Genomic DNA, 21,449 nt, shown 5'->3' on the forward strand with positions numbered 1-21,449 from the left:
GAACTAAAATGTTTCGATGGCCTTGTTTTAATGTTATGTTTGAACAGTCTAAGTCCCTTAAATATAGGTTCCTTGTTAAGATACATGCCCTGTGTTGTTAAAGACCAACAAACAAAAACAAAACGACGACGACGACAAAAACAACAAAAGAATTTCCAAGCCAATTCTCGGACAAATTTTCTAAGTGGAATCGTATTGGACTACATTTCCCATGATGCCAAGCCAGACCCACGCAGGCGCACTTGGAAACAGAGCCAGTTTCCGGAAATCGCTCAGGTCACTTGCTGGTGTCCCGCCCCTTCTCTCTCCGCCCGATTTCTAGGTCTGGCAGAGAGAGCATACCCAGGGACACTGCCAGTGCGTGCGTGGTGCAGGCTAGACTCATGGCTTCGCCGCTGAGGTTCGACGGGCGTGTAGTCCTAGTCACGGGCGCCGGGGGAGGTGAGCCTCGCGCCGGGTCCACTGTCCCGATGGCAGAGCTGCAGCGTGCAGCTGCGGGGTGCCGAGCTGGTGCTGGCACGGGAGGGACCGGTGTGGGCCGGGCACGCAGGGTCACTGGTCACACTGGAATACTGGCCCTGTAGGTAGGTGCTCCGGAGTTCCCAGCCAGGAAGGAGCTTCCAAGATAAACGGTTTTCCAGGGTAGATGCAAGCATTGTTGTCCTGTACGCACCTGGGTAAAAAGTTCGTACTCTGTTTTGAGTGGGCATGGACTGTGAGTTTTGCTGCCTTTGGGCGCTTAGGCCTCTGTCAAGTCACACAGCGGCTTGAAAAAGACCTCTTGGGCCTGGCATTTCACCCAAGGGGTTGAGGTGACTTTGACTTTGACTTTGAATGGTAAGTTGTTTAGTGTTTGTTTTCCTCTGTTTCATGATTCATGTTGTTGAGAGGGCCACGTACCAAAGTTCACCAGAATTATGGCAAAGGTCGCAAACTCAAATGTGTGAAAGGGTGAGAGATGATACACGGATAAGGGGAGGCAAGAGGAGATCTTGAGAGCAAAGGCGTTTGTGTAGTGAGCCAGCCAGTGAAGAACCTGCCAGTCTTTTATTTCAAAGTAAAAGAATTGTAACTGAAGCAATGCTAATTTTAGAGGGCAGGGAATTAAGCAATTCACACGTGGGTAGATGTTTTGCAGTGAAATTGCGCCATTAGTTTCACACCTGTTAGTGGCCTCTAACTTCCATGTGTAGAACATTGACTTAATTGATCTCATCTGGCCCAAGCTGGCTTTACACTTCTGATCTTCCTCCATCATTACCTACGTCTGCCACCTATAGTGGGAACAGTCTGATTAATTTATCCATTTTGGTTTATTTGTATACATATATATCAGTTCACCCAAAACATACACTTCCTGTTAAGCTTCTCCACTTAGCAATGAAACTTATTAACTAAAATTGAAAAAAAAAATAAAGTTAAAGAACTTAAAGCCAGAAGAAAATCTTCCATCCCTGGTTACTAGCCTCACTGGTCAGCTCCCCAAAGCTTATCTCTACTTGTTGGTTTCATATATTCAGAGTTAAAATGATTTTCAGTTGACAGTTGTATATTCAAAATTCTGCACTGATTATAGAAATCACTAGATATTTTGGAAAAGAATTCAGCAGAAGCTTTGGGTTTGAGAGGTGGGGTTTCAATCTGTTCATTGCTGTCATAGGCTAAATAGCCTAGGATAGCAGGGATCTGAAGTATGGAAGCTGCCATTCAGGGATTAGGAGGCCAGGTCAAGAAGTTACCTCTTCAGGCATGATTTTTATATACAAGAACCTTTCTAGAGAAGTAGCTTATTAAGCAGCAAGTGTCAGAGCCTTGGTAACGTGGTATTTGTGTCACTTCTAACTTTTAAAATTTCACAAAAATGCACCTAGTGGTGGATACAGTTCACATCTGGCATCTAGCAGCCAAGAAGGATGCCTGGCAGTGGTTGGGGAAGTAGATGGGAAAATATGGTTCTAACTTTTACAGTCAGAAAGAGAGTCAAGAGGATATTCAGAGTACCAACGGAGCTGCAATCTGCTGTTGTAACTAATTGTTGACTTGTTATTTTGGGATGGAGATCAAGTTTCATGGACCAAAGTAATTGTTCTAATATTTTTCAATTTTCTGTTTGTTTCTGATTAGGACTGGGCAGAGCTTATGCCCTGGCTTTTGCAGAAAGAGGAGCGTTAGTTGTTGGTAAGTTGTTGTGTTTTTCTTTTAAACTAGTAGCTGTCAGCAAAAAACACAATTTTCTCAAGTGCCTTTTGTTCTCTTATTGCATAATTAATTAAGATTTAATTTCATGGTTTTTACTGCTATCAGAGAATGTTTTAGTTTAAGGCCTTTCCTTTTAATTTAGGGATATTTGTTTGTTTATTGTTATTTGTCTGTGCACCATGTGTGTGCAGTGTCTGTTGGGGGCAGAAGAAGGCATCAGACTGGAGTTACAGACCATTGTGAGCTGCTATGTGGATGCTGAGAATTGAACTTGAATCCTCTGGAAGAGCAGCAGTCAGTGCTAATCTTTTGACAGGAGATTAAAGGAGAAGCCCTTGGTAAATACCTTGGTAAAAGTAAGACATATTTAAAGTTGGAAGTTTGGAACCAAGAGGCCATAACGTATGAGTTATCTAGTTCTTTAAACAAATATCAATGGAAAGCTGCTTAAAACTTAAAACATGGAATCTTAGTGTCAGCTATATGACTTAGTGTCAGCTCAATGACTTTGGGTGGAGACTGGTCAAAAGGTGGGCTATCATAGAATCCTGAAGGATTTAGTATCTGGAATAGTTAAGATTGGCATCATGTGTTTGTCCACAGTTGGGACTGAATGAGTGCTAGAGCAGGGATATATGCAGGGCAGATGTTCCAGCAGGATAATATTTTGTAGCATATTTCCTAGGCTAAAACTGTTGGCTGGCAGTGGCCTCCTAAAGTTTGGATACTGTTAATATTCAGCAGTACTGTGTATTTCAGTCTCTCTTTGTCGGGTCTTTTTGCAGATGTTTCATGGGCCTGAAAACATACCCTGTTGCTTTTTCTTTCATGTGCTATGAAGTTCTTAGTATTTCTACCCTAACCTGTTTATTTATTTATAATGGAACTTCTTCTCACTTTTCAAATTTTCACAGATCTTGTCCAATCTTTCCTATCTCCTAAAGGACCCTAGAATACTTCCTTTTGCAAAGAGGGCATTTTGGTCATTGGTACTTTTATTGGTGACATCTTTTATGAAGAAGGAGCTGTATGAGGTTTCCCCCCCCTTTTGTTTGAAATATATTTATATTTATATTTATATTTATATTTGTTTCAAGCCAGGGGTCCTGGGGATCCTTGTAATCCTAGTACTTAGTAGGTAGAGACATGAGGATCAGAAGTTCAAAGCCAGCCTTGGCTACATAGTGAGTTCAAGGCCAACCTAAGCTACGTGAGAACCTCTCTCAAAAACAAAAACAAACCAAAACAAACAAGAAAACAGTCTGCCCAAAACCAAACTCCAAGCCCCAGGACAACAAACCAAACACACAAGATTGCATGGACACCTCTCACCCTCTCATCACAAATCTTATTTCACAGACAATTTCACTGGTCTCTACAGTCAAGGCTCTTTCTCAGCATATTAAAAGAAAAGAAAACAAAAAAACTACAGGGATGTAAGAGCTTACATAAGTTCTTGTTTTCCTGTAAGCCTTGAATACATCAAATTCAGACAATGAGTGTTTGAGTTCAAAGGAGAGATCAAATATACAAGGACAACATGTCTATTCTCTCATTGCCTTGGGATAGGTATTGCGATAAGTCCTAACTGAAAGATCAAGGAGGCAGAATTAAAATATTTGCTAAAGGTGGCAGAAAGATAGTTTTAATTAGGTATTAGAGGGCAGGATTCAGTCTTTGTGAGGTTATAGACAGACAGACAGACAGACAGACACACGCTCTCGTGCTAAATGCTGGGGTTACAGGTGTGCACCACCACACCAGGCTTGATACAACAGACCTTTTTGGTGCTGCTTACCCTTTTTTCATCTGTGACTTTCCTTGGAGCACTGTAGGCCACCAAGGCATTTTGTTCCTCCAAATCAGCCCTGTGCTCTTCATTGGAATTAAAAAAAAAAAAAAAACAAAAAAGAAAACAAAAAATTCACAGACACCTTGCTTCAAGGCCTCAAGACTGCAATATATAGTGCTAAACTTTTTGTTAATTTTTGTGTTCACTGTGATGATTCATAGATCATATAATTGGTTCAGAATATAGTAAGAAGTGTAAGATCTTAAGAAATAAAGTAACTTATGCTAGACTATAGGTTTTACATGTAATGGCTTGTTGGGATAGACAGATACTCCTTCCTTATATGACCATTCAGCTATTCCTGTACTGTAGTCCCAGATGACAGGTCAGCTCTTAACTGGAGCATTGTGATGCATCAGAGGAGATATAATGCTATGTGCCAGATAGTTTTATGTCATCCTGACACAAATTTAAGTCATCTGAGAGGAGGGAATGTCAATTAAGAAAATACCTCCATAAGACCCAGTTGTGGGCAAGCCTGTAAGGCATTTTCTTTATCAGGGATTAATTCAGAGGGGCTCAGCCCATTGTGAGTGGTAATACTTTGCCTTTAGAGCGTGAAGGTAAGATAGAGGTCTTGTAGTAGGAACTTCAGTAGAAAAGTTAAAAAGTTTTGTCCTCTTGAAGTGAGGAAGTAGCATCTTGGATAAGTTAAGCTACACTCTTATGAACTATGAACATGACTTCTTTTCTTTGTGGAATTTACACAATAACTATGAACATGACTTCTTTTCTTTGTGGAATTTGCACAATAATGGGTAAGCCAAATCTTCAATTCCTGTGGGCTACATTCACAGTGTTTCCACCCTTGTGTGACCCTGACAGCTGGAAGGTAAGTCACGGAGGACAATCCATTGGTTGACCTTGAAACCAGGTGATAGTTTGAGTCTTGCTGTTCTATTGCCTAAGTTGCTACATCATCTCCTGGTAGCTACTTTCCCTAATTTGTAGGATTAAATTGAGATTAGAGAGAAGATAAAGGAACCAGCAGTACACACCAGTATCAAATACACATTGTGTGCCAAGACCTGGACTGAATTCATAAGTCAACATGAAATGTGAAATAATTTTTAAAAGTTTTTTTTTTTAATTTGTGTGTGTATATTAAGATGGTGAAGTTTAGTTTGATAATGGTGTTTTGAGGTGGGACCTTTGGAGATTAGGTTTCGGTGGACCTTCTGTGCACTGCCCCCCATGAAATCTGGTAGCTTTATGAGGAGAGAGAAGAACCAGGGAGAGGGAGAAACTCCCCCCTCTCTCTCTTGCTCTCTCTCTCTCCCCCCTCCCCCTGTATAGGTCAACTTCAGGAGCTGGCTCCTATTGGCATGGAGCTTACTCATTTGTTTAGGCTAGCTAGCTAGCAAACTCCAGGTATTCTCCTGTCTGCTTCCCCAGCCCTGGCATTGCGTGTACCACCATACACAATTCCTTCATGTGGGTTCTGGGGATCAAACTCCGGACTTCATGCTTGCAAGGCAAGTAATTTACTGACTGAGCTATATCCCAAGCTCCATATCCCTCTCCCCTCTTAGAGAAAAGATCTCGTGTATCATGTCTTCCAGGCTGATCTTCAACTCTGTATGTTAACAAAGATGGTCTTGAATTCCTGACCTTCCTGCTTCCACCTCTTAAGTGCTGAGACTGCAAGTGTGTACCTCCTTGCCTAGGTTTTATGGTCCAAGTACTCTAGAATGTTGGACTTTGAACATGCTAGCAAGTATTGTACTAATGCCCCTAAACCTCTTGTTCTCTATAAAATAGCCTGCTTTATGTCATTAGTTATGGTAATGAAAAGCAGACCATAGATCCATGCAAGAAGTGGTAGTGGTTTAGAAAGAGTGGTAGGAATGGAGGTTAATCTCTGGGTATATTTTGTAGGTAAGTAAGTGGACTGGGGTTTATTGAATGTTTATATGTGAATTGAAAGGGAAAGAAAAGTTGAGGATTATTCCAAGGTTTTTGAGTTGAGCATCGGAAAAATTAAATGTGTCCATCGCCTAAGTCAGGGAAGAATGAAGGAGTAGCAGACTAGCAGGTAGGAGACATTTCTGTTAGATTTGCAATAGACAGTGGGGTCAGCATTCTGAGATGGAGGTCAGAGGTAGGTTGAAAAACTTATTTTCTTTATTTTCCTCTTCTCCCCTTCCCCTCTGCCACATTTAGTCCAGGCTGGCCTAGAATTCAATCTGTAGTCACATATAGCCTTCAACTCTTGATCCTCCTGCCTCTACCTCTTGAGTGACCAGTCTCCATTACATATCCGCTGTTGGTCTCCCACAGAAAACAGAATATTAGATGTATACTCTGAGCATTGTCCTGTATAGGTAGTATTTAAAACCAAGCTTCTGATTATGCAGAGTACAGATGAACCAGGAAAGAGGCCCAAGGATCAGTCTTCATCTTTCACTTCCAGCTTTCTTCTCCTTTAAGGGAATGTTGGCCTCCTTCTTGGAGAGGCAAAGATAATCAATTAGAGGGATTGCCAAGGCTTGACTGGTGGTGTTAAAAGTGGATCCCAACTGTGCTGAGGTGTGGCTTTTTTGAAGAGGATTAAGGCAGGAAGGCTCTGCCCTCCTGAATGAGATTAGCACCCATGAAAGGGACTAAGGTTGAAGGAGCTCTCCCTTGGTCTTCCCATCTTTCTGTTATATAGGCCTCAGCCTTACTCCCCTCTGGAGGAATCAGCCACAAGGCACTAGGAGAGTTAAACACACAGCTCATTCTTCAGTGCAGTGAGGTTTGTAGTTGTTCTTCCTTGAATGCCAGGAATGATGCAGTTTTACAACCTGGTGATCAACTGCTGTTTGATGAGATGGCGTCTACCTGTAACTCCCAGAATTTATGTTTTTACTTCATCCCGGACCCTTTCCCCCTAAATTTTGAGCATTGCTTTTAGGCCATAAAACTCATCTTTATGAGAGATGATATGTTAGCTTACGCCAGGCCAACCCTGACTCCCACTGGCATTATGTTTACCTTAGTCATTCTCCCTAGACCCTTATCTAGAACATTGTCTCTAAGTCAACAAGAACCCATCTTACAGATGAAGCCATATGTACTTGGTGAAGAGCTTCAGTGTAAATGTGTCTTAAGCTTTGCTGTACTCATGGGGCTGAGCTAATTGTTACCTGAATACCCTTTTCCCCAAAATCTTGCTTGCTTAAATGTGGCCAAAGTAAAATGATCTGGACCAGATTGTAGAAGTCCTGGTCCAGCACCAGTTCTAGTATAATCGGGTTGAGTTCATTCTTACCTCACTCTGATGCTTTTTCTCTTCGTGCTGTAAAGTCTGCAGCAACAACCACCCCCTGCCCAGAGAATAGTCCTCACATAATTTTGGGCCTTGGTCATTCTAATCACTAGAACTGCCCCCCCCCCAAAAAAAACCTGATTAGTAACTACCCTGTCTGTAGTATTGGGTCTGAGCAGCATAAGTATGTCAAGTCAGGAAGCTAGTCCAGGATTTTGTTTTCTGAGTTGCTCTTTACCTCTGAGCCGTTTACACATTTAGATACATTTGTAGCCATCTAGAAGGTTCCTCAGCCAAGCTGCCAGATGGTCTTTGGGGGGGGGGCAGGAATAATATGATAGCCAGCCCAGTGTGTCCCTCTGTTCCCTGGCAGTTATGTAGCTTAAGATGAAACTTGACAAGGTCTTCAGCAACTACTGCTATGCCTTATAGAAACTGTTTTTCTCTAGCATAAATGTGTGTAAATCACTCACATGCACACTATACATACACCACATATATAATTGTGTTTTTGATTTTTCTTTTCTCTCTTTTGAAACAGGTATTATTATTAGGTAATCTAGTCTGCCTTTGAACTCCTAATCGTCTTGCTGCCACTCTTTAAGTGCTGGGGTTACAGACATTTTACACTTAAGTTTTTAAAAATACTTTTGGAGGCCCATCGAGGTTGCACAACAGGTTATAGCCCTTGTAGAGAAGTCTTATGCCTGAGCTCCTTCCCCAGGACCTATGTGGCCTCCAAATACATTTGCTTAAAAATTATGTTTGTTAGTAATCAGGACATAAATATAGCTGGTTAAAAAAAAAATCCATTGGGACCAAGCTATGTAAAGTTAATGCTTTTTGGGGGATGTGGGAGGTGCTAGGGATTGAATCCAAGGCTTTGTGCCTGCTAGATACGTGCTCTGTTTCTACTGATCTCCATTTCCAGTTGAATGAAATGACCTTTCTTCTTGTGTTGGGAATTGAACTTAGAATTTTATGCATGCTGGGGAAGTGTTTTTCCATTGAGCTATATCCCCAGCCCCAAAGTAATTCTTTTTAAAACAGTTTTTCAAATTATATTACTATTAACATTGGTGTGTGTGTGTGTGTGTGTGTGTGTGTGTGTGTGTGTGTGTGTGTGTGTGTAGGGGGTGGTGTACATCTCATAATGTATATGTAACATTCAGAGCACAGCTTGTAGGAGTCAGTTCTTTCCTTCCCCCATATGAGTCCTTGGGATTGAACCTGGGTTGTCAAGCTTCCTAATAATCTCCTTTACTCATTGAGTCATCTAACTGGCTTTCATCTCTGTAAGTAGAAGTTTCTGTCCAGCCCAGTCCCATTGCCCTTCAGTCCTAAATAAACACACAAAGGCTTATATTAATTATAAACTCTTTGGCCAGTGGCTCAGGCTTCTTATTGGCTAGCTCTTGCTTAATTATTAACTCATTTCTATTAATCTGTATATCTCCACGTGGTCTGGGCTTACTAGAGAATTCCTGATAGCTACATGGCATCTCCCTGGTAACTCACATTCCGAGTCCCTCTTGCCAGAAGTCTCCTTATCTGGTAGCTCCGCCTATACTCCCTGCCTGGGTACATCCTGCCTGACCATTGGCTGAAACAGTTTTATTCATCAAACAAAGAGAAACATATATGCACAGCATACAGAAGGACATCCTTCATCACATCTCCACTGTCAGTGGAACTGGCTACGACTCAGTGACAAATCCTTTCTTTGAATGTTATATGAATTTGACTTTGTGTACATTATGCTGTGTTCTTTAAATTAAACCAGGATTACTCTTAGTAAGTGGGTAGAGGGTCTGAGTAAATTGTTAAACTATGTAAACAATAGTGGAAAGAGAACCTGTGATTAACAAAAGCCTAGATTATATGGCATCTTCAGTGTTGGCTAATGAGTAACAGAAAACTGCTGAATGTTTGAGCAAGGTACTAAGACACTGTAACAGTGGCCTTGGGTTCCCAGCTGACTCCATGTAGAGGTGTAAAGAACACAACCACTTAGGGACGCCTGCATCAACCTAGGCATGAAGTGATACAAAAGGAAGGAAAGGGAGAGAATTCATCAGAGACCCCACAGCTTCTCACGGCAAACCTCAGGTTTTGAGCATGCACATCTGGCAGAATGCTGGATCCAAACTGGGAACTCAAGAATCCTGATGAAATTGAAGACAAACTGAATGACAGGGTCTGCTTTTGAGAAATGGGAGAAGGGTGAGAAAGGGGGTTTGGAGTGCTGTGGGTAAGGGGAGACACTGAGTGAAGAGATTCTGTTTGGTTTACATGTTTTACGAAAATTAAAGGTGAGCTGCTACTGGAAAGATGGCAAAGTTGGTAAAAGTTCTTGCTGTGTAACCATGAGGGCCTGAGTTAGATTCCCAGAAACCCAGATGAAAGAAAATGCTGGATATCGTGGCTCTGGTGGCTGTAATCTCAGCACTTTGGAAGCATAGACAGGTGGATCCCTTGGGCTGAATAGCCAGCTAGCCTAGTCAGTGAGTTCCAGGCCAATGAGAGACCCTGTCTCAAAACTAAAGTAGATGAGTCTTGAGGAACCACACCTGAGGTTGACATTTGATCTCCACACAGTGCACAGATGCCCACCAGCACACAAAAATCATGTGCAATGCACAGCACAAACGTGAGCTGTATCACCTCAGTTCTGGATTAGTAGCCCTGAAAACAGGACTCCAATGCATATTCCTTGCCTTTCCTCTCTTCCCTTCAGCCCATGCTGGCCCAGTCCTCATCATTGTAGCCCAGGCTGGCCTCTGATCTTAGATCCCCTTGCCTCAGTCTCCCAAGTGCTCTGATTTTGGAAATGCATGGTCATATTTGGCTCATGTTTCTCAATATTTACTATTATTATCTACTTTCAAAGAATCATAAAATGTTAGGGCGAGGAACAAAGAGAAAGAATGAGAAAATCCATTTCCAAGAATCATGGCTTGCACAGCAGATAGAATAATTATGGGCAAATCAGCTTTATACAGAACACTGAAAACAATGCAATGACATTCATGAAGTAATAGATACACTAACGTAGGACATTTCCTTCTCAACATTTTGGTAAAAGAATTTATGATTTGTAATACATATGAAAAAGAATTAAAAACTTAATAAAAGTCATTTGAAAATATACCCAAACAAGGTGGTTGTGGTGGCACATGCCTAATTCTAGCAGAGGCAGTTGGGCAGATGAATCTGAGTTTCAGGACAGCCATAGAAACCTTGTCTCAAAACAAATAAAACAAAACAAAAGGAAAGGAAAAAAATATATTAGAGAAGCATACCCCAAATAAAGTGTGAAATAAGCAGGCAAAGTGAAAAAAGACATGAGAATAAAGTGTGAGTTCAATAGTGCTTTAAGAAATGAGAGTTAAAACAATGGGCCAGGATTCGTGACTATTCATCAGATTGACACACATGGTAACAGGCAATACTGTGAGAACTGGGAATCTTCTAAGGTATGTAGCTCTAAGGTGACTGCAGCTGGATAATTTGGCACTTTTATTTACCTAATTGTGGAATACTGTGTGTGTTTGTGTTCCAAGAGTAGTTTCGAATTCCATGGATCCATGAATTTTTGAATACAGCTGTTATTTACTGGAACTCTCAGAGTAGACTTTTAGGAGAACCCCAACCAAACCAAACAGAACCAAACAATCCTTAATAGACTGACCAGCTAGCTCACTCATGTATTTAAAAGTGACAAGGAAAGGGCAATGAATTCGCTTAAGAAACAAAAACAAAAGTCTTCCAGGGTATGACTGATTTTTCTTTTCTTTTCTTTTCTTTTCTTTCTTTTTCTTTTTCTTTTTTTTTTTTTTTTTTGAGACAGGGTCTGATGTCGTCCAGACTCTAGCCTAGATGACTTCAAAACTCTTGGTCCTCTTTCCTCTGTCTCCGTGGGTGGGGATTACAAGCACATACTGGGACACCTGGCCTTTTAAAGGGATTTTTAAGTGGAGAGTTTACAAATATACCATACTTTAGCAACTTGTGATGGATCCAACTGAGAAAGTTATTCTCAGATAGCATGATCTTCCCAGGAATGCTATTAACCTAGGGCAGTGGCTGTATCTTCCTCAGTTGAACATTCTTAATTTTCTTAGTAGAAATTGTTGTTCCTTTTAAGGTGTGTGTGACAGAGGAACACAGTGCTGTTGAGGTAGGAAGTCCTGGTTCTAGACTAAGATTTGTACATACAAGTCTGAGTTAAAGTGTTTTCATCATTGAACACAGGAGTAGTTGTTATTGCAAACTCTTGAAAAACTGCACTTTAAATGCATCAGTGTATAATTGTTAAAAGATAGGAAACAAACATAAGAATAAACTGCTTGGTTTGTTACTCTTGCATCTGGAACTTTGACCATGGGTTGGAGTGGCAGCCATGTTACACAGCATGGGTACGGACAATCCTTTTCATATTTGATTACAAACAAACTGTAAATTATTTCATTCCCAGCCATCCAGTGCTTGAACAGGTGTTTCTGATGTCCCCATGATTGCAACCTGCTGACTGAGTGAATTTGTTAGTTTAGTCCTCTAATGTAGAATATCTGTTCCATGATTTTAACAATGTGTCCCATTTCTCTGCATTGTGCCTGGCTGCACTTTCTAATGCTTCCACTTGGGGGTAGTGTTTCATTACATAGTGGAACAATTCTCCACTTAAATGCTGTATTTGTCACTTTGGTCTTGGAAGTTCTTGTGCTATTTTATTTTTAAAGAAGGAGCAAAGGGAAGGGGAAGTAATATAATTTTAATTAAAAATGTAAAATTAATTTAAAAAGTCACCAAAACTCTTGCCTGTCTCAAATTTTGATATTTTTAACTAGCTGTTTTCTGTCATTTGAATAATTGCATGGAAATGAGCAATTAATAGACTTCAGGTTTTGAAGAATCATCCCCCTTCCCGTGTCTTGAAGGTAAGGTAACCCTGCTTATTACTTGTGTCTTTACAGCGAGTTTTAATTTTCAGCAAGATGGGCAATATTACTCGATTAGGAAAATATCCCTGCCTAAATTTAGGAAAACTCACTTCTATTAAAAATAAATAAATAAATAAATAAAAAGAAAAGGACTGAAAACACATTACTGGGGCTGTTCTTTTTTTTTTTTTTTCCTTTTTTAATTCAAATTGAAACAAAGTTGTTTTACCAGTCAATCCCTCACCTTCCCATCATCCCCTCTCTTCCCCACCAAACCTCAGCCCACCCCCTTTCTGATCCCGGGGCTGTTCTTTAGTGTGGCTAGCTGTTGGTTTTCTCTCTGTCCTTCCTTTATCTCCTTAGTCACCTCACTTCAATTAAAAGGGATGTTTTTCTCGAGAAAAATAAACAGACAAACAAAACTCTCATCAATATTGAAAAACTTTATTTTTATATGTAACCACTCACCATTTATTAGTAATTTATTAGGTTTATACTCAAAATTATGTGGTAGCCCTACAAAAATGATCCACTTACATTACAGTCTTCACCCCAAATACTTCACCCCAGCCAACATAATATTGGTATTGAATATTTGGGAGTTTCACATTGTGTACCCTGATCACACTCACTTTCCAGGCCTCCTCAAAAGGAGGTGGTGGTAGTGGAAGAGGAGGTGGTGGGAGAGGAGGAGTTGTTTAATTTGTGTTGCCCATATACTCACTGAAACATGGTCAAACTGGCAGTGGCCCATAAAGAAAACCGAGTCCTCCCCCATCCTGCCCCTGCCTGCAGCAATCAACTCCAAATATTTTTCTTTCTTTTTTATTTTTCGAGACTGGGTTTCTCTGAATAGCTTTGTAGTCCAGGCTGGCCTCGAACTCACAGAGATCTGCCTGCCTCTGCCTCCTGAGTGCTGGAATTAAGGGCGTCCGTCACCACTGCCTAGCTCCAAATATTTTTCTTAAATCCTGTTTTTCTAAGTGACTTGGCATTGGTCTGTATGTCTCATTAGTGTTTGAACGTTACTTTTTAATTACTGCCATTTGTCCCTAGTTCTGGCTTACTTTGGTTCTGACAAGTACTCTATGCTAAAATCTGCCCTTATTTACGTACCTTTCAGTAAGTCAGAAACCCTGAGGGTTAACATCATTCTCTCACCTAATGTGCCCCACTGTAGATTCTCCCTGAGTATAGTCAGTGTATAATTGATAACAGTAATTGTCTAATTGAGTGTATGCAGATTTTGTGTATTTACTTGTGACCAGTGAAAAGCGTATTAGTTTGGTATACAATTTGTGGTCTCTTTCAATAGATGTTTTTCTGAATTCTAGACATTGTGTTTTAGGGAAATTTGCAAGTGTACATATATCTATGCAAACATACATTAAATAATTTTTTTGGACATGGGGAAGGTACTGTATAGTGTGTGTTTACTCTCTTTAAAAACTTTATTGTAGTAAGAAGACATTGTGATTGCTAACCAGTTTTAAATTTAGAGTACACTATTATTATAGGCACTAAGTTACACGGTAAGTCTGTGTAGCTCTTTATTTTGCATAATTGAAGCTTTGGGCCTGTTAAAATGCCCCCCCCCCCCAGTTCCAGGAACCGTCTGTCTTGTCTGAGTGCAGGAATCTGACTATACCAAAAGCCACATAGAAGGGGACTCTTGGTGTTTGTCCTTTTCTGGTTGTCATACTTCACCCTCATCACACACGTGCCTGCCGTCGACACTGGATCACTTCCCTACCTTAGCGGTGTGGACAGCGCTGCCGTGCTCCGAGCTGCCACTGCCTTTTCTTTTGATTTCAGTTGTTTCGGCTAAGTGCTTTCAAATGGATTGTTGGTAGCTTTCTTTTTAAGTTTTTATTTTGTTAGCTCATTTTACTTGTTTGTATTCATGGGGCTGGCTCAGTGTGCCATTCTCACGTTTGCATACAGCATTCTCAACCATATCTAATCTCCTCCCTTCTTCCATACCTGCTCCTCACCTCCCTTCTCCATCCCTACTCATTAGGTCATTTTTAGGCCCATTTCTTTGTTCAGTTGTTTTAAAGTTTCCAGAAACCTCTTTGTTTTCAAAAGGTATTGTCATATGTCTTTCCATTCCAAAAGAGGAAAAGCTTAGTCAAGTAAAAAATTCATGATGTGAACCTGAGTTTAAGTATTTTTGCTCTTTGTGTCTGTGTTGGACTCTTTGGTTTCTTGGTGCTGGAGATAAATTGGGGCCTGCACATGTGAGGCAAGCCTTGTTCAGTAGAGCTGCACCCCAGCCAAGAGGCCTGCTTTCCACACATTTACCTTGTGTTTAGTAAGGTTGGTGATAATGTAACTGGGCAGATTGAAGAGATACACCAATAATTTGGATTTTATATACTTGGAAGATGTGAGAAATGACCTGTTTTCTTGTTTTTGTATTGCAGTGAATGACTTAGGAGGAGACTTCAAGGGAGTTGGTAAAGGCTCCTCAGCCGCGGACAAAGTTGTGGAAGAGATAAGGAGGAAAGGCGGGAAAGCAGTGGCCAATTATGGTATGTGACAGGTGTCGACTATCCCAGTAGCAGTATGTGACAGGTATAGATTGTCAACTTTCCTTCCACTGAAGAAAGTTGCTCACACTAGTCATCTCTGAGGCATAACTCAGCATTACACTGTTACTATGAAGTTAGATTTTACCTGTATCTGTCAAGCCTTTTGAGGACATACTTTATATCATATGTGAGAAATTGCTAAACTTTTGATGTAGGTAATTTCATCAACAGTTCTTACAGGCTTGTATAAACTACAGATCTGACATATTTTCACAGCATTCTTTTAAGATTCTCACGGTATACTGTGCTAAGTGGGGAACAGCCCTGTGCTGTATCAGTTGCCATCTTCTGTTGTGCTCAAGCAGTCACTACTGAATGTAGCTTTAGCCTTGCAAAAACTCAAGTGTCAAATTAAATATGAGTATGACACAGAAAAACCCCTGCAAATACAGATTTCCCATTTTGATTTGTTACTCTAGTGGTGTTGGAGAGGACTTTGTAGAATAGATTGACTTTTTAAGCTTGTGGCTACTGACTTCTCTGGAACAAGGTTGTAGTAGCTTGAGTTCATTTTGACAGCTTACAGGGAAGAAGTAGGATTTGATCCATATTATCTGAAGGAGTAATGAGATGCTAATGAGATGCTTACTTTTTTTTTTTTTTTAACTCCCTACATTGGTGATTGGGGGAAAAAATGTTTCAATTTTTCCTTTAAATTTTCGATCCTGGTACAGCCTCTGAGCTCACCTGGATGAGTCCTCGCTCTTACGTGGGACGTCTGCATTGGTGATCATCTAGACAGTGAGCATTGGTGACCAGAAAATCATAGCTTAAAACTTGTTGAGTGCTAACATAATGTTAGAGGTAGAACGTTTCACAACCGACCCCACCTGACAGGGTGTAGTCAGTTCTGAATAGGCCCAGTAGAGATTATATATGAACTTACCTTCAGGTGTGAGTGTAGGGCAATACACAGGACACATGAATAAATGTTTTGTGTTGAGTTGGGTTATATTCCCAAGATAGATCTGTAAGTGTAGGCAAATCCTCCAAAATTTGAGAAAAAACTGCCTCTGGTTCCTAGCATTTTGAAAGGTGTTTGCATATTTAAGCCATTTTACGCACGCACGCATGCACGCACGCACACACACACACACACACACACACACACACACGCCTATATCAACACGTACACACACAGATATAGCAGTGTTTTTTGCTGTGTAGTTCAGCTTGGCCTGAGACAAGATACTCTTCCCCCAAGCCTACCAAATTCTGTGATTACAGGGATGTGCTATAGCTTCTAGCCTCAACCTGTGTCTCTGACTAAGGACTGTGTGGATGCCATGGAGAGGAGTGACAATATTTCCTGGGTCTTCTGAAAGAGAATGCTATTATTCCTGGGTTCCGAGGAGGGGACTGATGGTATTTCCAGAGGCAGTGGTGATAGAAAATGACAGCTGGCAGAGCTGAATATGCTGAATATGCCAACCCCAATGTTTGCTTTTCTTTTTGTGCTTAATATTTCAAACCTGTGTTTTTATTGATAGTCCATGCAGTTGCATAATAATGTATATGCTTTTACAAATTAAATGTGTACCTCCATTTCTCCCGTTTTCATTTGCCATTAAGATGAAATGCCTGTGTAGTTATGTAAAATTAAATATAAATTCAATTAAAGTAAGTATTTGCCTACTATGCTGGCCACACTCAGTAGCCACATGTGATTATTGGTTGCTATATTGTACAATGGTGGAAATAGAACATTTTTAACTTCATAGGAAGTTTGAAATTTTAATTCACATGTGATTACTTCATACCCCTTCCATTTTTCATAAGCAGTTTTATTGGGCAGTGTTACCATGTGGTTAGTTCTTGCCAGCATTTGTTATTTGTTATTCATCTCAATCTACCCTTTCTGTGCTGTCTGGCATAAACATTTCTTTGGTAACACTGGACTGTGTTGATTGCTATATGCCTTTCTTGAGTATAATTCTGTTTGGTAACAGTATCACTCATGAGCTCTGAGCCACAGGAAGTGATGTGTGGGAAATGGTTGAAGTTTTGTGTTATGAGTAGTTTTCCTGCCAGCCTGGTCCGAGAGCTGTGTCAGCCCCAAATAACACACAGAGGTGCTGTATTGATATAAAGCTATTGGCCTATTACTAGCATTTCTTATTGGCTAGCTCTGTCTTAAATATTAACCCATTTCTATTACTCTGTTTCCAAGTGGCCTTACCTTACTGGAGAGAGGATCCGGACCTTTTCTCTCAAGTCCCTACATCTTGAATCTCCCACTACATCTCCCAGAATCCTCCTTGGCTCCTAGTCCTGGCTATTTTGCCTTCCTATTTGCCAAAAGTGCTTTATTCATTAACTTACAAGGGAAAAGGGAAACATATTTACAGAATGACACCTCCCATCAGTTTTGTCCTCATTGCTCTTGTCAGATTCGGTTGAAGCAGGAGAGAAGCTTGTGAAGACAGCCCTGGATGCTTTCGGAAGAATAGGTGATGTTTTCTTGCATTTATGGTTTCTTTAAGTTCCATTTGTGTTGCAGCAGCCAAAAAACAAAACAAAACAAACAAAACAAAAACAAAAAAAACCACCAGGAAAAGCAACTTAGGGGAGAAATGGATTTATTTTGACTTGCAAATCTAGTCTATAGTCTGTCATTGTGGGGAAGTCATGACAGGAATTAAACACTAGTCACGTTATCAGCAATCAGCACCAGGGACATGGATGTGAGCTTGCCTGTGCTCAGCTCCATTTCCCCGTTCTTACACAGTTTAAAACGCCCTGCCTAAGGACGATGCCACCTGTGGTGGCCCAGGTTGTCACATATCAATTACCTTCATTAAGCTATCCTCCACAGATATGCACATAGGTGAACTCTATGTAGACAGTCCTTCAGTGAGACTTTCTTCCAGGTGATCGTAGGTTGGGTTAACAATGAAAACTAACTATGATGTGGTCCCAATGAAGCACTTTCTAACTTCCTAATATAATATTTTTGAATTGACATTTGCTAAGTAAACAAATCTCTCTAGCTAATTAAATTTGGGGGTTTGTTTTATAATTCAAATATTTTATTTAACCTGTGTTACTTCATAATAGACTTGAGGTGATAATCTTAATATCATACACACACAGCTTTTAAAATTTTTTTCACCTTAAATGATTAAAAAATATTATGAACATAAAATTTTTGCCCTTTTTAATTATAATTCAATTAAGCCTTAAATAAATTTCTGAATTAAATCAGTATTTTGGCAATAATGAACCTGGTGCATTATTTTTTAATAATTATGTTCATTTAGGTTTAAATGATCTTATGTCTTACAAATTTAGTAGAATTATGTGTGTCTTAGTTAGGGTTTCTAGTGCCATGATGAAACTCCATAACCAAATTATGTCTTACAAATTTAGTAGAATTATGTGTAAGTGTCTTAGTTACAGTTTCTAGTGCCATGAGGAAACTCCATCACCAAAAAGCAAGTTAGGGAGGAAAGGGTTAGTTTATCTTACACTTCTGTATCACTGTTCACCATCAAAGGAGGTCAGGACAGGAAGTCAAACATGACAGGAACCTGGAGCCAGGAGCTCATGCAGAGGCCATGGAGATACTGTTTACTGTCTTGCTCCTCATGGTTTGCTTAGCCTGCTTTCTTATAGAACCCAGGACTACCAACCCAGGGATAATACTACCATAATGGGCTAGGTACTTCCCTATCGATTATTAATTAAGAAGCAAACACCCATACCTAAGCACTGAGTCGAACTAGAATTCAGATGCAGACGTAGAGGACAAGACCAGGTTGCAGAAACACATAGAGACAGCTGACCTGAACAAGAAGGAGCTAACGGGCCCCCAGACTGATAGCTGGGAATCCAGCATGGGACTGACTCAGGCCCCCCTGAATATGGGTCTCAGCCAGAAGGCCTGAGCAGTCTAAGGGACCTCAGACAGTGGAACCAGGATGTATCCCTGGTGCACAAATGACCTTGGGAACACATCCCCCATGGAGGGATACTGCCTTAATCTAGAGAGAGGAGAGAAGTCCTAGTCCCTACTTCAAATGACCTGACAGATCTACATGAACCCACCTGGATGGCATTGCCCTACATGTGGAATTGGGGTGGGGGGGATGGGATGGGAGGGTGGTCAGGGTGCATGTGAAGGGGCAAAGAGGGAGGGAGGGAAGGAGAGGGAACTGGGATCGACATGTAAAAAAAAAAAAAAAGAAAATGCCTAACAGGCTTTCCTACAGTCAGATTTTTAGGAGGCATTTTCTTAATCTAAGGCTCCCTTACCTTAGATGACTTTAGCCTGTGTCAAGTTGACATAAAAGTACCCAGAGCAGAGGATGGGGACAGCCAAAGGATTCCAGTGGTCTCATATAATAGTACAGGCTACCCTCAAACTTGCTGTGTAGCTGAGACTGGCTTTTATCTCATGAGCATCCTGCCTTCACTTCTCAAGTGATTGGATTGCAGGCCTGAATCCTGGTGCTTTCTCCAGGGCCTTCTGGAGGTTTTGATCTTTTGACTGTTGAGGAAAAAGGAGAGAACTGTTAACTTTCTGAGTGATTTTGAAGTTAAGGACAAGATGGTTTCCAGTTGATTCTGAGTCCTCAGAACTTAAGGGTGTGGCTAGCTCTGTGAGCTACAAGGGTTTTGGTAGAAGAAAGGAAATTTAAATGGTTACATCTGACAGGAAGATAAGGCATAGTGATTGTGCTTTTTAAGTTTTTTTGCTATAGGTATAAATCTTGCTTTGACAGCATTCTTGTTGTATTTAGTTTTTCTTGGGGAACTTTTAAAAACAGGTTTTAAAAATAGATGTGAATTGTAAGCAAGTACAAATTAATATGCTTGCTTTTATTTATGTAACTTGGATCGTTTTTATATTGTAGATGTTGTGGTCAACAATGCTGGGTGAGTTTTTATTTTCATTTTCAATAAAGTACACACCATTGTGTTTACACTATTTATTATACTTTTCACTTTGACCATACATGTTTTCAATATTTTAGAATCCTGAGGGACCGTTCCTTCTCCAGGATAAGTGATGAAGACTGGGGTAAGCTATTTTTATGCTTCTGTAGAGTGTAACTATCCATTCTGTGTTTTTAATATTTAATGCATTTATATAGTTAAGGAAATACTTTCTATCTGCTGCTGTTAATATAAATGAATTTAGGCTATTGACAGTGATTTATATAGTTAGAAGTATCATATTTCTAAACATTTGTTAAAAAATACTTCAGTCATTTGTAGAAGTTACTAAAAATAATTTTGTTTATTGCAATGTTTCTCCTTTTCTCTCCCTAAGAGGTTGTCAGCTTTTTTTAAAAAGCATTATTAACTCTTTTTAATAGCTTTTACCATGTTTTATCTAGCTGTGTCCCCTTCTGTGCCCCCTACCCCCATGAGCAGAGCAGGATTTAGGAAAGCCCAGAGCACTACAAATTAAAAAGAAAGGAATTTAGGAAAAGGGTAGGGCAGAACCTGCACACACATATCTGAAGTTTCTAATAAATAGGAAATATTTTTCATTTTCCTTTCCCATGTTGCAGTGATTGAGTTTGTACAATGACCAAATCACATTGGTAGTTTATTTTTCTTCTGTTCCTGTTTGTGGTTTTTTTCATTAGCCATCACAAGTAAACAAACTGGTGGCTGAGACAGTGGCAGGCATAGCACCTGAGCTGGGATGATCCCATCATTGCTAAGAGTTCATCTCTGGCCCTAGAGCTTTTGGAAGAGGCATGGTAGTCTTGTGACTCAGAATTAAGCAAAGGAACGCTTTTAGTTCCCCTCCCCTTGAGACGGTTGGGAAAGGAAGCTGAGAGAGAGAAGACTGGCTGGCAAGTGAGACTTTCCCATCTGACAGAAGAGCTTCTACCCTATTTAGTCCCCCAACCCGTCACTCCTTTTTCTAGCCTTGGTTTTGAATTTATCCTCCCTTTCATTTAATATTTGTATGTAAAAAATTTTGGACTGGGCGTTGGTGGTGCATGCCTTTAATCTCATCACTTGGGAGGCAGAGGCAGGTGTATCTCTGTGAGTCTAAGGGCAACCTGGTCTACAGAGCAAGTTCCAGGACAGGCTCCAAAACAATATAGAGAAACCCTGCCAACTCCCAAAAATAATAATAAAAATAAAAATGGGGGGGGTCGTTCCAGAGTGAAACCAAATAGGAAAGAATGGTCAGAACGAGACACACTCAATTTAGAGTTGTTTCTCTAATGTGATCCCATGGGATTGAAGTCTTTGAAAGCAGACCCCTCTAACTCATTTGAAAGTAGCAATAATAGTATTTTCTAAGTATTCCCTGATGATGAGCAATGTGGTCTAACTATGTTTTGTTATTTTGAGTACAAGTTATATATGTAAAATTCATGGGTATTTATGTAGATATTTGCTTTTAATGCACATATATTAGTTCATGTGAATTTCAGGTGGATATGCATATACATTTATATGTCGGAGACAACGATGGATTGTCATCCTCAGAAATGCTACCTGCTTCCTTTGTGATAGGGCCTTTCATTGGTCTGGAGCTCATTAATTAGGCTGGGCTTGCTGATTAGGTGGTCCCAGGGACCTCCACCTCACCAGCACTGGGATTGCACACATTTACCCTGTGCCTAACTCTTCCACATGGC

At 40.4% G+C, this 21,449-nt stretch overlaps 1 protein-coding gene across 1 annotated transcript in view; it reads left to right on the plus strand.

The window, feature by feature from the left end:
• The first annotated feature begins 337 nt into the window (after positions 1–337).
• Positions 338–21,449, plus strand: part of Hsd17b4 (hydroxysteroid 17-beta dehydrogenase 4) — a 74,780-nt gene continuing 53,668 nt past the window's right edge. The window contains exons 1-6 of the mRNA XM_051200734.1: positions 338–441; positions 2,125–2,178; positions 14,671–14,778; positions 17,229–17,288; positions 19,695–19,716; positions 19,815–19,861. Coding sequence (XP_051056691.1) covers positions 384–441; positions 2,125–2,178; positions 14,671–14,778; positions 17,229–17,288; positions 19,695–19,716; positions 19,815–19,861 — 349 coding nt within the window. The 5' untranslated portion in view covers positions 338–383. The remainder of the gene's footprint in view (positions 442–2,124; positions 2,179–14,670; positions 14,779–17,228; positions 17,289–19,694; positions 19,717–19,814; positions 19,862–21,449) is intronic.

This window comes from Phodopus roborovskii, unplaced genomic scaffold (assembly GCF_943737965.1).
Source record: "Phodopus roborovskii unplaced genomic scaffold, PHOROB, whole genome shotgun sequence".
NCBI lineage: Eukaryota > Metazoa > Chordata > Mammalia > Rodentia > Cricetidae > Phodopus > Phodopus roborovskii.